General features: G+C 45.7%; 1 protein-coding gene across 2 annotated transcripts in view; it reads left to right on the top strand.

The window, feature by feature from the left end:
- iqch (IQ motif containing H) overlaps nucleotides 1-6,487 on the top strand; it is a 178,074-nt gene extending 171,587 nt beyond the window's left edge. Inside the window, exons 19-21 of one of the 2 annotated variants that reach the window (XM_085968436.1) lie at nucleotides 285-346; nucleotides 772-880; nucleotides 4,190-6,487. In XM_085968436.1, the coding sequence (XP_085824562.1) occupies nucleotides 285-346; nucleotides 772-880; nucleotides 4,190-4,291 (273 nt within the window). In that variant the 3' untranslated portion in view covers nucleotides 4,292-6,487. The remainder of the gene's footprint in view (nucleotides 1-284; nucleotides 347-771; nucleotides 881-4,189) is intronic. The other variant, XM_085968437.1, reaches the window with a different exon arrangement.
- The last annotated feature ends 9,959 nt before the right edge of the window (nucleotides 6,488-16,446 follow it).

The raw sequence follows: 16,446 nt of genomic DNA on the forward strand, positions 1-16,446 counted from the left end.
ATCTCAACCAGCGTAACAGTTATCAAGCAGTGGGGGAAATCATCCAAGGTTCCTGTTCAGTATGCAGTGACAGCTGCTGGAAAGTGTGCCTGCACTGAGTGTCAGTCTAAGTTGCGATGCCCTCTGTGATGGAATAGCGTGCCGAGACTTTGCTGCAAATGGAACTCCTTCCTAACGCAAGTCAAGTGTCTTCAGGGGAGGAACGAAGAAAATCTCAAGGGATTTTCATAACGCATCGTCCCGTTGGGGTGTGAGTGCTAATACTTTGTGTTCTCTTTTAACAGGAAAGACAAGGAACAGTTTTTATACTTCATGAAGGTAACAAGAGGGATCACCTGGGGATGTTGTAAGTCTGCCATTTACTACAAATGCACGGTTTGTAACTCCCAAGTTTCCATTCAAGGAGCAAGCTTTAGACAGCAATCATTCAATCTGCTGAAATATTTTGCATGTAGAGGATACGATGCTTGTTTTAAAAGACCATAATAGTCTTTTCCTAACTGTGTGGGATATCATTTTGCCATCCAATTGAGTTAACCTATTGCTTTTCAATGGTGTATTGATTAATAAAACATATTTATTGCGCAAATCCTTCAGTTGACATGTAAAAAATAGTACCTCATCTTTCATATTTCCCAGAAGATTTGTGCCCCGCGAGAATGAAAATGCTCATTAAATTCCATCAGCACTTCCCTGAAATGAGACTGTGATTGTTTTTAAGCATGTAAAGGGAATCATTAGTAAACTCATTTGTTTGTATATCATTAACAGAACAATCGGGGACGATCTCCAGGGGGCTCTACTGACCTTTGCTCGTAATCTCTCTGTCATTCATCAGGAAATATCAGCACCTAATGTGCAATGGGAGAACAATTTTCAGGTGAGGCGTTAATTAACTGATGTTTTGCTGTTAATAAACTATACAAAAATTAACATAGAAATGTTTTAAGATTGCACAATGATTGGAAAGAAGGTGGCACTCAACCTTCAGTCGCCAACCATAACACTGCATTTCAATACCTGCAACCCAAGTTTACCAGCTTAGCAAGTTATTGCTTGAACACTTAGCTCAGTCAGTACCAAACTCTGCTCTGTGCTATTTTAATAGGGTAATACCGCTGTTAAAATAGGAATTTGATATGAGTGCAGTAAGCATTTGTACAATAATATCACTGTCAGTGATCCTTTCAGTTCTTTTAGCTGTCCTCTCCACTAACTCATGCTGGGTTATGGCTCCACGGAGAGTGACAGCGCTACAATACCTCACCCAAATCACTATTCTCCATGGATGAGCCTAGACAGCGGGTGTTATCACCTGATTCCCACACACGCACAAGATACAGCTTCCGATCTTGTTTTAAAAGAAGAAAGATTTGCATTTATATAGCACCTTTCACGACCTCAGGACATCCCAAAGCGCTTTACAGCCAATTACGTACCTTTGAAGTGTAGTCACTGTTGTAATGTAGGAAACGCGGCAGCCAATTTGTGCACAGCAAACTCCCACAAACAGCAATGTGATAATCACAGAAATCACAGAAACCCCACAGTGCAGATAGAGGCCATTTCAGCCCATCGAGCCTGCACCGACACATATCCCACCCAATCCCCGTAACCCCTACACCAACACATATCCCACCCTATCCCCGTACCACTAAGGGTCAATTTATCATAGCCAATCAACCTAACCCGCACATCTTTGGACTGTGGGAGGAAACCGGAGCACCCGGCGAAAACCCACGCAAACACGGGGAGAATGTGCAAACTCCACAGACAGTCACCCGAGGCCGGATTCGAACCCGGGTCCCTGGCGCTGTGAGGCAACAGTGCTAACCACTATGCCACCAGATCATCTGTTTTTTTGTGATGTTGATTGAGGGATAAATATTGGCCTCAGGACACCAGGGAGAACTCCGCTGCTCTTCTTCGAAACAGTGCCATGAGATCTTTTACATCCACCTGAGAGGGCAGACGGGGCCTCGATTTAACATCTCATCCAAAAGACGGCACCTCTGACAGTGCAGCACTCCCTCAGTACTGCACTGGGAGAGTCAGCCTGGATTTTTGTGCTCAAGTCTCTACAGTGGGTCTTGAACCCACAATCTTCTGACTCAGCGGCGACAGAGTGCTACCCACTGAACTAAGGCTAACACAAATGGGGAGCACCTGCAATTATCCGGAAAGTTTAACCATAATTGATGTTGCTTTGATTAATCCAGTTTGTGGTTCTCCCTGGTCATTTGTCAGTGATTGCGAGCTCGAGATGTTAAAGTGTAAGAAACATTAGTTTTTGGTATCCAGCACTGCAGCTTTTTCAGCGCTCTGTTTGCACAGGAAAACCCCTCCTGAGGTTTCCTCTGCTTGATCGCAGCAATGATACACCTAGGGCGCGATCCTGCCAGCCCTGGGGAGGCAGGTATGGAGGTGGGACTGCCAGGAAAATAGCAGAATCTGGGGAGGGGTGCCCATCCCACCCCCAACCCGCCTCTGTGCCATCTTCCCAGGAGGCAGGTAGCTGACCCGCGCCAGGTCCCGCCTCCTGGAGGCGGGAAGGGGATTACAGCCACTTAACTGCCTGTTAGCAGATAGTTAACAGGCAGTTAAGAGGATTATCCCCATTTTGCCAGGAGAGGCGTAGGCTTGCCGACGTCGGGAAACCCCGCCAGGGTCACCGGGGCGAGCAGTGGGTCTGCGGGGGTAAGTGCACTGTGGAGGTGAGTGATGGGTGCAAGTGTGGAGCGGTAAGTATGTGAGGTGAGTGGAAAGTGATAGAAAATGTTTACTTACCTTTGTTTCTTCCTGCAGGCTTCAACAGTTGGGGATGCGGAGAGTCTCGCATCTCACCGGCAGGGATGACAGAAGACTGCTGCATTCTCCAATGCAACAACCATCTAATCTCTGCTCACAAAAGAGGTTTGATGAGTCTTGAATACGAGGACTCATCAAACAACAGAGAATGTCAGTGTTTGACAGCTTCACAGAGCTGTCAAACGATGACAATTCATCTGTCAAAAGAGATGAAACGTCATACGCTGACGTTCTCTGTAACCGGCTTCCCTTTAATTTTCCTGCTAATCCCGCTGGGCGGGCTTAACAAGGTCAATCAAGGGAAAATAGCGTGGATTGGCCAGAAGTCAATGGAGGCGGGACTAAAACCCAACAAGCTGCAGTCCCGCCTCCAACGCGCCCCCATTGGCAAAATCGCCCCCCTAGAGTTGGGAGGCAAAAAGGTACAGGAATTGAATAGGAAATGGTGGACACCTCGAGATATAGAAGGCGAGTGGGTTGACGGAGATAATGGTACCAGTCACTATGGTCTCCTGGAGCTTGCTGGGGATTGGAGAGGAATTTCCCAGGATTTTTTGCTAAATTGGCCAAAGGTTTTTTTCTCAGTTTTTATTTGCCTCTCCCAGGAGATTGCGCGGCTACTTGTGGGGGAGTGTTTAGTAGTGTGAGCAGGTTGCACCATGTGGAAAGCGATAGGATTGTTGAACCAGCTGGTCTTTTCCTGCCTGTTTTCTTTTGTAAGTTGATGTTCTCTTTAGTGAATATCTCTGGAAAATATTAATTTATAATTTTAGCCACATGCTTTTCTTCGGTTAAAACATCATCAGATTTGTTTTTGTTTTTTTAAAAACAGCTCTAGAGGTGCTTTGGGTATCGGAGCAGTATAATTGCCCTTAGCTGTCTTGACTAGGGAAGGGGAAATCTACTAGGATCCCAACTCTGATCGCTATCCTACGTGACAAACTCCTTGACTTCTTTGAGGATAATACAGATAAAGCAGATAGTACAATTTCCAATTATATAGTTTATTTCAACTTTCAGTGCAAGTGAATGTGTGCAACATGAGGTATGGCCAAGACCAGACTTGGCTGTGACGCCCTCAATAGCCAAATAGCCTTCCAGAACCCACATGAAGAATAACCGTGTGAGCAAGATAGATACCTGTAGAACTATATGCAGAGCTTCCCACAAGTAGCTGAGTTTTGGAGTTGGAGTTTATGGAGGGTGGGAAGGAGAATCTTTGGAGAAATTAAGGTTAGAGGTAACCAAAGTGTAGATAAGGGTTTCAGAAAAGGGAGGGAAGTAAGTACGCAATGGAAGTTGGACTGATGCGATTTTGTTGTGGGAGGGTTTCACATGTACAGTATGGAAAAGAAGCTTAATGCTTACGTTCATGTTACAGGCAGCGATTGAAGACATTGAAGTAATCCTTGGAGTTACAATAGTGAACAAATCCAAAGGCAAAGAAGCTGACTCAACCACTGCATTAGAAGCTCTAACTTGAAGATCCTAATTCAGAGAAGCTGTAAATCTTTGCCAGAGTTCAAAATGAATTACTTAAGCACCAATCCTAACTTTGTCTGACTGGAATCCTGTCCTATGGTAAACGATTCCAAACAAGGCTGCATTATTCTGCCAATCAGTGTTTAACTGTGTTGCAGGTTTGTACCTATGGAAGCACAGGAAGGGGTCCAGGAGCATCTATTCTTACAACAGGGTATACTGAAAATGATAGAAATTAGCCCGAAGCCATAACTAAAATGTTAAACTTGAGACAAAAAAATGATTTTTCCATGTTGATGCTGTAAATGCTTGACGACTTTCTATTAACTCTATTTTCCTTCCCTTTTTCTCATTCCTCCCACCTCGCCCACGACTCATACACTGTCCAAAAATCGGGTCATCTACTTCCAGGTCTCTGCACGTGTCACTTTGGGTAACCAGCCAGTAGGAGGTGCACAAGAGCAGTCCAAAATGGTTCAGTTTCTGGTAGATTATTAAAAAGGGAAAAATTCTTCTTTCATGTGGAAAAGTCCCTTAGCAGCCCAGCCAAGAGTTGTTGACAAACTTGTGTCTTATTTAATTAGCATTACCAGTATCGTTACTGAGCTTCTTTAGGGTATCGGTACAATTACACTATAATCTAAAAAAAAATCACTAAGTCTACCTCCATGCGTGGAGTCACATTTCATCCACAGCAGATTGTGCTCTGGATTGTTTCCGTAACAAAGTCCCTTTTCACGTGGACAGGTCCACAACCTACCAGGAGAACCGGCGAGATATGATGAGGGGTAGCTACTCCACTCCCATCAGACACAGGTACCCCACTGGATGTGTTATGTAGTGACAGTGCTCATGTTACTGGGCTAGTAATCCAGAGAATGAGTTCATATCCCACCACAGCAGTTTTGAGAATTGAATTCAGCTTAAACAAATCTGGAAATAAAAAGAAAGAAAGCTGGTATCAGTAAAAGTGACCAGGTAGCTGCGGGATTGTGGTTAAAGCCCAATTGGTTCACTCATGTTCTTTAGGGAAGGGAAACCTGCCATCCTTACTCGGTCTGGCCTGTATGTAACTCCAGTCCCACACCCAACATGCTTGATTCTTACAAAATCAAAATACTGCGGATGCTGGAAATCTGAAATAAAAAACAGAAAATGCTGGAAATAGCAGGTCAGGCAGCGTCTGTGGAGAGAGAAACAGAGATAACGTTTCAGGTCGATGACCCTGCGTCGAAGGGTCATCGTGCTCGATTCTTAACTGCCCTCTGAAATGGCCTAGCAAACCGCTCAGTTGTATCAAACCGCTACAAAGAATATCACACGGACTGTTGGACTGCAGCGGTTCAGGTAGGCGGCCCAGCGCCGCCTTCTCATTGCAGCTAGGGATGGGCAATAAATGCCGGCCTTCCCAGCGACGCCACATCCCGAGAATAGTTGCCCAGTATTCAGAGGCCAGAGCTGTGGTCTCCTGCTTGCCGGGACAGACTTCAAATAATACCCTAAATATTGTGAAAATGCTCTTAACGCATCTCTTTAAAATTGTTCCCAACGCATCAGTACTTCAACCTCACATAAATCAGAATGTTCTCTCAAATAAAGCTGTTGGACTATAACCTGGTGTTGTGTGACTTCTTACATTTGTCCACCCCAGTCCAACTCCGGCATCTCCACACCACACAACACTCAACTATGGAAGGACGGGATCTATAAATTGTACTGCTGGCTGTTTTCAGTAGTCAAGTGGACATAGTAGATAAATATCGCCACTCCCTTACTGAAATCTTCAATACAAACCAGCCATGTATTAACATGAACATTGTGTTTTGCTTCTAATACATAACTTAAGATTTTTTGAAACAATTTTTGTAACTTTTGATTTATTGTGGTACAAGAATACTTTGACACTGCACAGCTATTTTGCTACAAGCTTTTCAGATGTAAAAGTGACAGAAGGCAAATACTGAGACAACACTTAGATTTAGCTCTCAAAAAATATACTGTATCACTTCATTAAAAGTCAATTTTTCCAGTCAGTGGCAATCTTTTATTCTTAATAAACAAACTGATTACCAGGACTTAAACATTAACCGGCGCAGACCCGATGGCCCGGCACAGACATGATCAGCTGAATGGCCTCCTTCTGTGCTGTAAATTTCTACGATTCTATGATTATTTTCTCTAGTGCTGTCTTCTCCTGGTGGATGGCCCAGGGCGTTGCTCATGGTAAGTTACAGGATATGATGATAGACTGTTATACCATGTAGTGCACAATGTATAATAACATGGGGAGTGCTTACATCTTGACAGCCTTTTCCCACTTAGTGTGAAGCGACAGCTTTGCGGACAGCAGTCTGCTGCAAAGGTGTGGCTATCTTTAAGCTGGCCTACCCCTTTAAGGCCACCAGCTGTATTCCCAGTGATGAAGGGCTGGATTTTGCCAATGGGGAGCTTTTGGAGGCGGGACTCCCACTTGTCGGGTTTTAGTCCCGCCTCCATCGATTTCTGGCTAACCCACGCTATTTTCCCTTGATTGACCTTGTTAAGCCCGCCCAGCGGGCTTAGCAGGCCAATTAAGGGAAAGCCAGTTACAGAGAACGTCAGCGTAGGACGATGAATTGTCATCATTTGACAGCTCTGTGAAGCTGTCAAACACTGACATTCTCTAGTTTGATGAGTTCTTGAATTCAAGACTCATCAAACCTCTTTCTTTAGCAGAAATTAGATGGCTGTTGCACTGGAGAATGCATCAGCCATCTGTCATCTCTGCCGGTGAGTTGCAAGACTCTCCGCAGCCCCAACTCTTGAAGCCTGCAGGAAGAAACAAAGGTAAGTAAACTTTTTCTAACACTTTCCACTCACCTCACATACTCACCTCTCCACACTTGCACCCATCACTTACCTTCACAGCGCACTTTTGCACCCCTCCGACCCCCGCAGACCCACTGCTTACCTCGATGATCCTGGCGGGGTTCGCAGCCTTCGGGAAGCCCACACTTGTGTGGGTAAAATGGGGATAATCCTCTTATCTGCCTGTTAACTACCTGCTAACAGGCAGTTAGTGGCTGTAATCCCCTTCCCGCCTCCAAGGAGACGGGACCCGGCGCGAGCCAGCTACCCGCCTCCTGGCAAAATGGCACGGGGGCGGGATGGGTACCCGCACCCAGATTCTGCCATTTTCCTGGCAGTCCTGCCTCCATAGGGCTGGCAAGATTGCGCCCGAAGTGTTCTAAGTGTGCACACCCTGAGGTCAGTCAGAGGCTGATTGCTGTTGCTGAGGGAGGTTTACTTCTAGATTGGCAGCTGCTTGTAAATATTCAGCTCCTCCCCTTTGGGGCAGTGCCAGGGCGTGAAAGACAACAGAAACCAGCAGGTACTGACTGCTTCTTTTGTAATACAGTTTTAAAGTACAATCGTGATTTATTGTTGTTTGATGAATATGATGTTTGAGCCACTCAGGTGATACAGACTTTGTATGTGTGACACTTTCAACTGTGGCATTGTTGAGGTTGACAGATGTGTTAGACACAAGACATTTAGATGCATGTGTTTTTGGGATCGGCTGATTATCCTTCCCAGAAACTTGGGGGTGGATTTTCTGGCCGGAGGCAGGTTCGCGTCGGGTTTGGTGTTTGGCGGGTTGCAGACCTGCTGCCGGTTCCATCTGCTCTGAGCTAACTATTTTGAATAGATTTGGGCTTATTAAGCCCGCTGTGCGCGTTACCCGGCACAATCAGTGGGTGCAGGTCTGCTGCTCACCTTCGATGACGTATTTGAAGGAGTTGTATTTAAGGGGGCCATGTCCCCTTTGGCTTTCATTTACACATTGATACTCCTGAATGCTGGTGTTTGCCGAGATGACTGCTCCTTGAACAAAGGCTGTTCCCCGTTTTGATGACGACTCCCTCCGTGTTCTTGTGGAGGGAGTAAGAGGGCACAAGGAGGTTCTGCTCCCTTTGGATGGAAGGAGGAAGCCCCCTCAGCACACCAAGGCAGCCTGGCTGCAAATAGCTGTGGAGGGGAGTGTGAAGTCCATCTGTACACGCACCTGGGTCCAGTGTAGGAAGAGGTTCAATGATCTGCGTTCAGCAAAAGTGAGTATAACAGCACACTTAACTTCATTCTGCTGTGCCTGTCTTCACATTTCCATCAATCTGCATTGCCAGCCCTACTCCTGCACATCCTAACTCACCCCAACATCCCCTGCACTGTCACCCATCCCTCTCTCCCTATGTACAGAATCACATCCCTATCTTTCTATGCACCCCTCACACTCGCTCTCAATGTTATGCCATGACAACTAACAACTCACAATAAGGGAAATTGGTATTGGCATCTCACTCCATCATAGTCTCCCTCCAAACATCTATAGTATCCATTCTTTACACTCATTCCATCACTCTCACTAAAACGGCACTTCTGTCCCTCATTGCAGGAAAAGAGATCCCGCAATAAGAGGGAGGGGGAAAGAACAGGAGGACCACCATTTGTGACGCAGCTCACCCACGCCGAGGAGTCGGCTCTGGACATTGTTGGGGGCGCTGAGGAGCTTGAAGTGGAGGACGGAGAGACGGGCTCAGCCGAACAACCTGGTGACAGAATTATTTTCCAAACATCTAATTTGGCATTCAGGAGTGACTCATGGGATCTGATGTTCCTAGAGATTGAGTGCTAATTACTTGCACAAGAGAATGTGTGTGCAACCTACATATCACATGTCTAAATCATGTCTTTACTCTCCCACAGGACCATCAAGAGCCCCCCTCCCTACTGCCAGGGTACTTTGCGCACACATGCATGAAGCTCTTCCTGTGGTTACACACCAGCTGCACGTTGAGGGTTGCGGTTCACGAATACTACTGGGTTCTGATGACCACGTGTGCAGTCGATGATGCCCTACACCTGTGGAAAGCCAGCCAGATTGACAAAGCCTAGCACCCGCGTGGTAACGCTTGCCTCATCAGTTGAAAAGTGGATGTATTTGGTGGACTTTGCAAAGAGGACATTGGTGACCTGTGAGATGCATCTGTGGGCGGCCGACTGGGAGATGCCACTAATGTCTGCTGCTGATCCCTGGAAGGACCCTGACGCAAAGAAGTTGAGGGCAGTGGTGACTTTGACAGCCACTGGTAAGGCATGGCCACCCGCTCCTCTGGGCTGCAAGTCTTGGTCCAGAATTTTGCAGATGTCTGCGACTACCTCTCGCGAAAGTCTCAGCCTTCTTTAGCAGTGCTGCTCACTCATGTTGCGGAAGCTCATCCTCTGCCTATAAACCCTGTGTTGGGGGTATCTCCTGCGGCGAGGGCGAGCCAAGCCCCGACGGCCCCAAGCTCTGACAGCCTCTGCTTTGTGCAGCATCTGGTGGCTGAGGAGAAGGTTGGCGCTCTTGTTGGTGCTGCTGCTGTGCCTGGTTCTGCTGCTGCCGCGGATGATCCTCTTCCGAATCTGAGGACCAGGATGAGAGAGTATAATTGGTTCCCATTCTGCTGTTATATCGGGCAGTTGAGGATGTGATGTTATCAGGAGTAAGTCAATGGGGAGAGAGCTTATTCCGAGGAGATGACAGTGCATATAGAGTTCACAGCACACACTCAACCTCAATACAAGCTCAAAGGTGTCCTCCAAATCATGAATTCAGCAACTTCGGCCATTTGAAAATGAACTGATGTGAGAGGTAAGTTTATATGCAGCACTTGCAACTGTGAACTATTCAGCTTGTTGGAAGACCCGGCACACTCAGCTGGCGTGTTTGCCGAACGACGTGAAACACGTTGAAAGTGTGTGAAAATGGAATAACCCTGGCAAAAAAGCATTTAACGAGTTAACAAGCTGTTAACAACCTTAAATGTCTCTCCCGCCGCTTGGTGTCTGGTCTGCTGTGAAGGCGCAGACCCGACACTTTGGAAACTGGCGTGGAGGCAGGTTAGCGGCGGGTTCCAAACCTGCCGTCAATCATTTTGAATTTAACACCTGACCCGCCTCCAAACCCGCCCTCTTGAGCGCCAGCAAAATCGCGGCTGTGGATTCCTTTTGGGTGTAAACATAACGGGCACTTTTACATTGTGACTTGGTGCAGCCCAGATCCTGGAAGAATCAGACGGAAATTGCCTGCTCGCGTTGGTCTCCCATTTGTACATTCGAAGCCTGGCACCAGTCTCCCGCTGGCTGGTTGGATATTTCCAATGACAGATCCAGAGACCCACAGAAAGCAGGTGTGCATGGCCACTGAAACAAGGTAGGTCGAGCATTTCAGCACGAAGGCATTCCAGGAACTGATGGCACCACAGTAAGGAGCCCTGTAAAGTTATACACATTTCTTGTGGCCTAGTTTCTGGTCTTACTATTTCCTTGAACTAAAAGACACAATGGCAAAGGATAGTTTATTTTTAAACCTTTTTTAATTTGCTGATTTATTTTTATTTCTTCCCTTTCCACTCTTGAAGACACTGTCCCTTGCTCGAGTACAGTTCCACAGACTCCCAACAGCCCCCTCCAATATCTTGTCCAAATGGCCATTCTTCAAGTATGAGCTTAGACAGTCAGTTATTCAACTGTAGGGGCATCAGGGACTAGTCCAATCCTGTCCTCACCTAACATTCATACAAGTGCACTTCTCAGTAGGAATTGGATAACGATCAGGGCCCAGGAATGGTTAATATTTCCCCACAACCCTAGCCCAGGGGTACTGAGGTCAACTGCAGGGCCCTTAATACCACACTTGACATAACTGGTGGCAAAACTTCTTGAGGGGCTTGACAAGGTAGATGCTGAGAGATTATTTCCCCTGGCTGGAGAGTCTAGAACTAGGGGTCATAGTCTCAGGATAAGGGTCAGCCATTTAGGACTGAAATTGGGAGAAATGTCTTCACTCAAAGGGTTGTGAATCTTTGGAATTCTCTACCCCAGAGGGCTGTGGATGCTCAGTCATTGAGTATATTCAAGACAAAGATCGATAGATTTTTGGATACTAAGGGACTCAAGGGATAGAAACATAGAAGATAGGAACAGGAGTAGGCCATTCGGCCCCTCGAGCCTGCTCTGCCATTGAATGAGATCATGGCTGATCATCCAAATTCAGTACCCTGTCCCTGCTTTCTCCCCATATCTCTTTAGCCTTAAGAAATATATCTAACTCCTTCTTGAATATATTTAATGAATTGGCCTCAACTGTCTTCTGTGGTAGAGAATTCCACAGGTTCACCACTCTCTAGGTGAAGAAATTCCTCCTCATCTCAGTCCTAAATGGCTTACCCCTTATCCTTAGACTGTGACCCCTGGTTCTGGACTCCCCGGCCATCGGGAACATCCTTCCTGCATCTAGTCTGTCTAGTCCTGTTAGAATTTTATAAGTTTCAATGAGATCCCCTCTCATTCTTCTAAACTCTTGCAAATATAAGCCTAATCGACCCAATCTCTCTTCATATGTCATTCCTGCCATCCCAGGTATCAGTCTGGTGAATCTTCACTGCATTCCCTCCATGGCAAGAACATCTTTCCTCAGATAAGGCGACCAAAACTGCACACAATACTCAAGGTGTGGTCTCACCAAGGCCCTGTACAACTGCAGCGAGACATCCTTGCTCCTGTACTCGAATCCTCTCGCTATGAAGGCCAACATACCATTTGCCTTCTTAACCGCTTGCTGCACCTGCATGCTTACCTTCAGCGACTGGTGCACAAGGATATGGGATAGTGCAGGAAGGTGGAGTTGAGGTAAAAGATCTTATTAAATGGCGGAGCAGGCTCGAAGGGCTGAATGGCCTACTCCTGCTCCGATTTTTTATGTTCTTGTGTTCTTAAAAGTTATGAACCAGAAAAGGCCTCTTGTCCTATAAAACCCACTACTTCCACAGACTCCTACCGCATCATGAATGCTAACCATTTGAAGGTTCTTCTCTAAGTAGTCTCTGATCCCTCAAGGCTATATTCATCTATCCTTGTATACCTACTATTCAATTCTACTGCCTTGCACAAATAACACCCTCCAACCACCCCAGCAGCAGAGGAACCATCGTGTCCTGCTGACCATTTGATCATCTCAGTATATAATTATCCAACTCCTTTCTGAAGGGATTCATTGACCTAACCTCGACTGCTCTTGCCGAGAATCTGTTTATTAAGAAAATTATACCAGCTAATTAACATATATTGAGAGTAGACACAACAGTAGCATCACCAAATGCAAGAAATATCTGCTCAGTACCACCCTGGCCTGAATATATTCCATCTGTCTTATTAACATATTTCACAATAGATGCCTTTCACAAAATATTAATTATTCATCTGATTACAATATTCCACAATCACAACCCTTTTCCAAACCTTAGAACTAGTCAGTCAATTACCATATTGCACAATAACTCCCTTCTTCTGCAGCATAGTATTATTCATGTAATTATAACAGGGAATGAAACACAGCTGATCCTATTTGGACCAGTGTGTAGTATCTTCAACTGCCCACCCGAATTTCTCTTGTCAACCACTACTCATGCCCCATCCCACACTGTGTCAATATAGCCTCAAAGTTACTGTTCAAGGTGCAACCACCCCTCTCCCCCACCCCTCCCCCAACTACATTTAATTGTCCAGATCAAAATCACCATGGCAATATACCCCATGCGGTGTACTTCTTATTTCCAATTTCACCATTTTTCCATCCCTTTCTGTCAGGCTGTGCTTCCAACTTTTACCTTCAGTGGCAGTAGTTCCTAGACTTGCACCTTAGAGCAGATAAACCCACTTTAGAAGACCCATTAAGAGAACTAGTGGGCACCACAAGGACTGGAGTGTTTTGTGGACACCAGGAGCAATATTATCATTTAGTTTTTATAAGATTCCTTCTGTTTCTTTTTATGGCTAAGTTCTTTTAGTTGAGCCCCATGTAAAAAAAAAAGTGCCCACATTTTAAAAATGGGTCTTCAGTTGATGACACTGGGGCAACCCAGTGCATCCTTAATGGTCTTTAGAAAAAGGCATATCCTATGAGTGTTGTTATATTATGCCGATATCTGCCCAGCTCAACGGAGGGCTAGCAGATCTGAGCTAGCTCTACCTGGCAATATTGTGTGCTAGCTCCACTCAACAAGTTCCTAAAAAGTTAAAAGAAAGCCTGGAGTGGCAATGTTTAATGGCTATATAAATGCAATTTTCCATTGACAGTCAAAATTGGCTTAGCATTGGACTGGAGTTATACCATGCACAGGGTGGTACTACCTCCCTGAAGGTAGTCTCGCATCTCTTGCTATAATGTAGTCCACAGTCAGGTCACCAACTTGTGGTTGTATAACAGGCCCATAAAGAGTCTTAAACATTTTAAGTGTCACAATTGTCTCTTGTTCCTGTATTTGTGCCGTTTGCTTTTACATTATTTGTTAGAAGCAGCCCAGAGCAAATATTTTATGTAGAGTCCCTATCTCTGTAATCTCCTTCAGCCCCACAACAGCGCCCCCCCCCCCCCACGATATCTGCACTCCTCTAATTCTGCCCTCTTGAACATCCCGGATTATAATCGCTCAACCATTGGTGGCCGTGCCTTCTGTTGCCTAGGCCCTAAGCTCTGGAATTCCCTGCCTAAACCTCTCCGCCTCGCTACCTCTCTTTCCTCCTTTAAGATGCTCCTTAAAAACTACTTCTTTGACCAAGTTTTTGGTCACCTGCCCTAATTTCTCCTTATGTGGTTTGGTGTCAATTTTTTTGTCTTTTAATACTCCTGTGAAGAGCCTTGGGATGTTTTACTATGTTAAAGGTGCTATATAAATACAAGTTGTTGTTGTTGCGTCTCCACTTTGCTGACATCACGAATAGGGAATGCTGTCCACAGCTATCTCCATTGATGATGGCAACGGAGATGGGAACTCTACACAAAATGGCTGCCTCTGACAAGGAGTTTTAAAGCCTAAATGTCCAAACCAGGGCTGACTGACTGACAGACAGTGGCTAGCTTGTTATAATGTTCAGGATTATGCAGAAATTCAGATGAACAGAGCTCCCCTACGACAACAAATTACTGAGTGCTTCACGCAGCAAATGAACCCTTTTCCCTGAACGGACCATTCTAATTACCTGAACTTTATTGTATGTTCCTTCATAGCAATTCTGTCTTGAGCTCTTAGGACTGTCAATTAGTGCCATATCGTGGTCATGAGCATAGACAACCACTCTCCAATGCTAATAACAAAAATGCCATTTATGTTAAAAATATTAATATTAAACTTGGTGTTATTTTCTATCGATCTGACCTTTTAGTGTTGTTCTAAATTAGATTTGTTCTTACTATTTCAATCACGAGTTTGAGATTCCATCATTTTTGCAACAAAGCTAAATGTATTTAAAGATTCAATGACCTTGCATTGTGTTCAATAGCACCTCCATACAACAACGTACTCCACTCAATTATTGGCATTGCCAAACTTGCTTAGATGCTTGGTGGGGGTGAGATGCATCAGAGCTAGGGTCACCACCTCAGATTGAGTGTATTCCTGGAGGGTTCATCACATGATGTCCTGCCTCCAACTGCCCCCCCCCCCCCCCCCCACACTCCCGCCATTGGTCGCCCGACATGTCCATCCTCGCGGCGCCCCGCCTCCCACGGCCAATCGGAAAGCGGACAGACTCGTCATTACCCAATTGGATGATTCTTGACTGTCAAACAGCCTCCCCCCACCCCAATCTCCAATATTTTTTAAACTAATAAACAGAATAGTTCAAAGCAAATTTAAAAAAACTTTTTTTTTTAATGCCCCAATGATTTTTCTCCTGGGTTTTCGCTCCCAGGAATGTCCTGAAGATTAATCTTCAATTCCTGGAGGGTTGGCAAGGCAAACCCAATCACATCACATGGAGGACTGTGAATAGGATTCCACATTTTATTCTTCCGTTGTCACTTTTTTTTTAAGGAAACTGGGAAAAGCCATTAGGCACAATAAGCTTGTTTTATTTAATCTCATTTGTGCCTATCTTTCTTACTTGTTCGTTTGTCCCTGTTTGAATTCCGTGAGCCTGGAGGTTTGGAAAGGGCTGTTTCCTCACTGGTGGATATATCCTAAATCAGAAACACTGACATATGTTGGTATCAGCAATTTGAAACATCTGCAAATTAATGGGAACATTGATTTAAACTTTTATGTGGCTCACAGGTTCCATGGTACAAATCTAAAAGATCCAGTCAGACAAAAAGCTTGGGCGCTCCTGCCTTAAACTTTTCTCTCTTTTATCAACAACCCTCGTTTGTAGAATTGGGTGCCAGTCTTGGCTCACTGGTAGCTCAGCTCTGAGTCAGAAGGTTGCGCGTTCTCTGACTCACCTCTGACAATGCCCCCTTTCCCATCAAGTGACTTCACACACTCTCAAAAATACGCTGATTGTAGGAAAGGTCCCAAAGTTAAATGAGTGGATTTCAGCATCACCTTTAACCTGTTATGAGGCACTAAGCTTATAGTCTACAGAGCAGTAGTGATACCCGCCCTCCTGTATGCCTCAGAGACATGGACCATGTACAACAGGCACCTCAAAGCACTGGAGAGGTACCACCAACGCTGCCTCCGCAAGATACTGCAAATTCATTGGCAGGATAGGCGCATCAACGTCAGTGTTCTCGCTCAGGCCAACATCCCCCAGCATTGAAGCTTTGACCACGCTCGATCAGCTCTGATGGATGGGTCACATCATCCGCATGCCCGATACAAGACTCCCAAAACAAGCGCTCTACTCGGAGCTCTGGCACGGCAACAGCCCCAGGTGGGCAGAGGAAACGCTTCAAGGACACCCTCAAAGCCTCCTTGAAAAAGTGCAACATCCCCACTGACACCTGGGAATCCCTGGCCCAAGACCGCACAAAGTGGAGGAGAAGCATCCGGGAAGGCGCCGAACACCTCGAGTCTCTTCGCCGGGAGCAAGCGAAAGCCAAGCGCAAGCAGCACAAGGAGCGCAAGTCAACCCAAGCACCCCACCCACCGTCTGCCCCACCTGTGACAAGAGACTGTAGGTCCCGCATTGGAAGCATCAGTCACCTGAGAACTAATTTTTAATGTGGAAGCAAGTCATCCTCGGTTCCGAGGAACTGCCTAAGAGAGAAGACTATATCACTTGGAATAAGAACACACTGCTATAATAACGGAGTTGGACAAAGCACACACAAAATGCAACTGCCTTGAGAATCTG

This window comes from Somniosus microcephalus, chromosome 27 (genome assembly GCF_052327205.1).
Source record: "Somniosus microcephalus isolate GS21.2 chromosome 27, FLI_Smic_1.0, whole genome shotgun sequence".
NCBI lineage: Eukaryota > Metazoa > Chordata > Chondrichthyes > Squaliformes > Somniosidae > Somniosus > Somniosus microcephalus.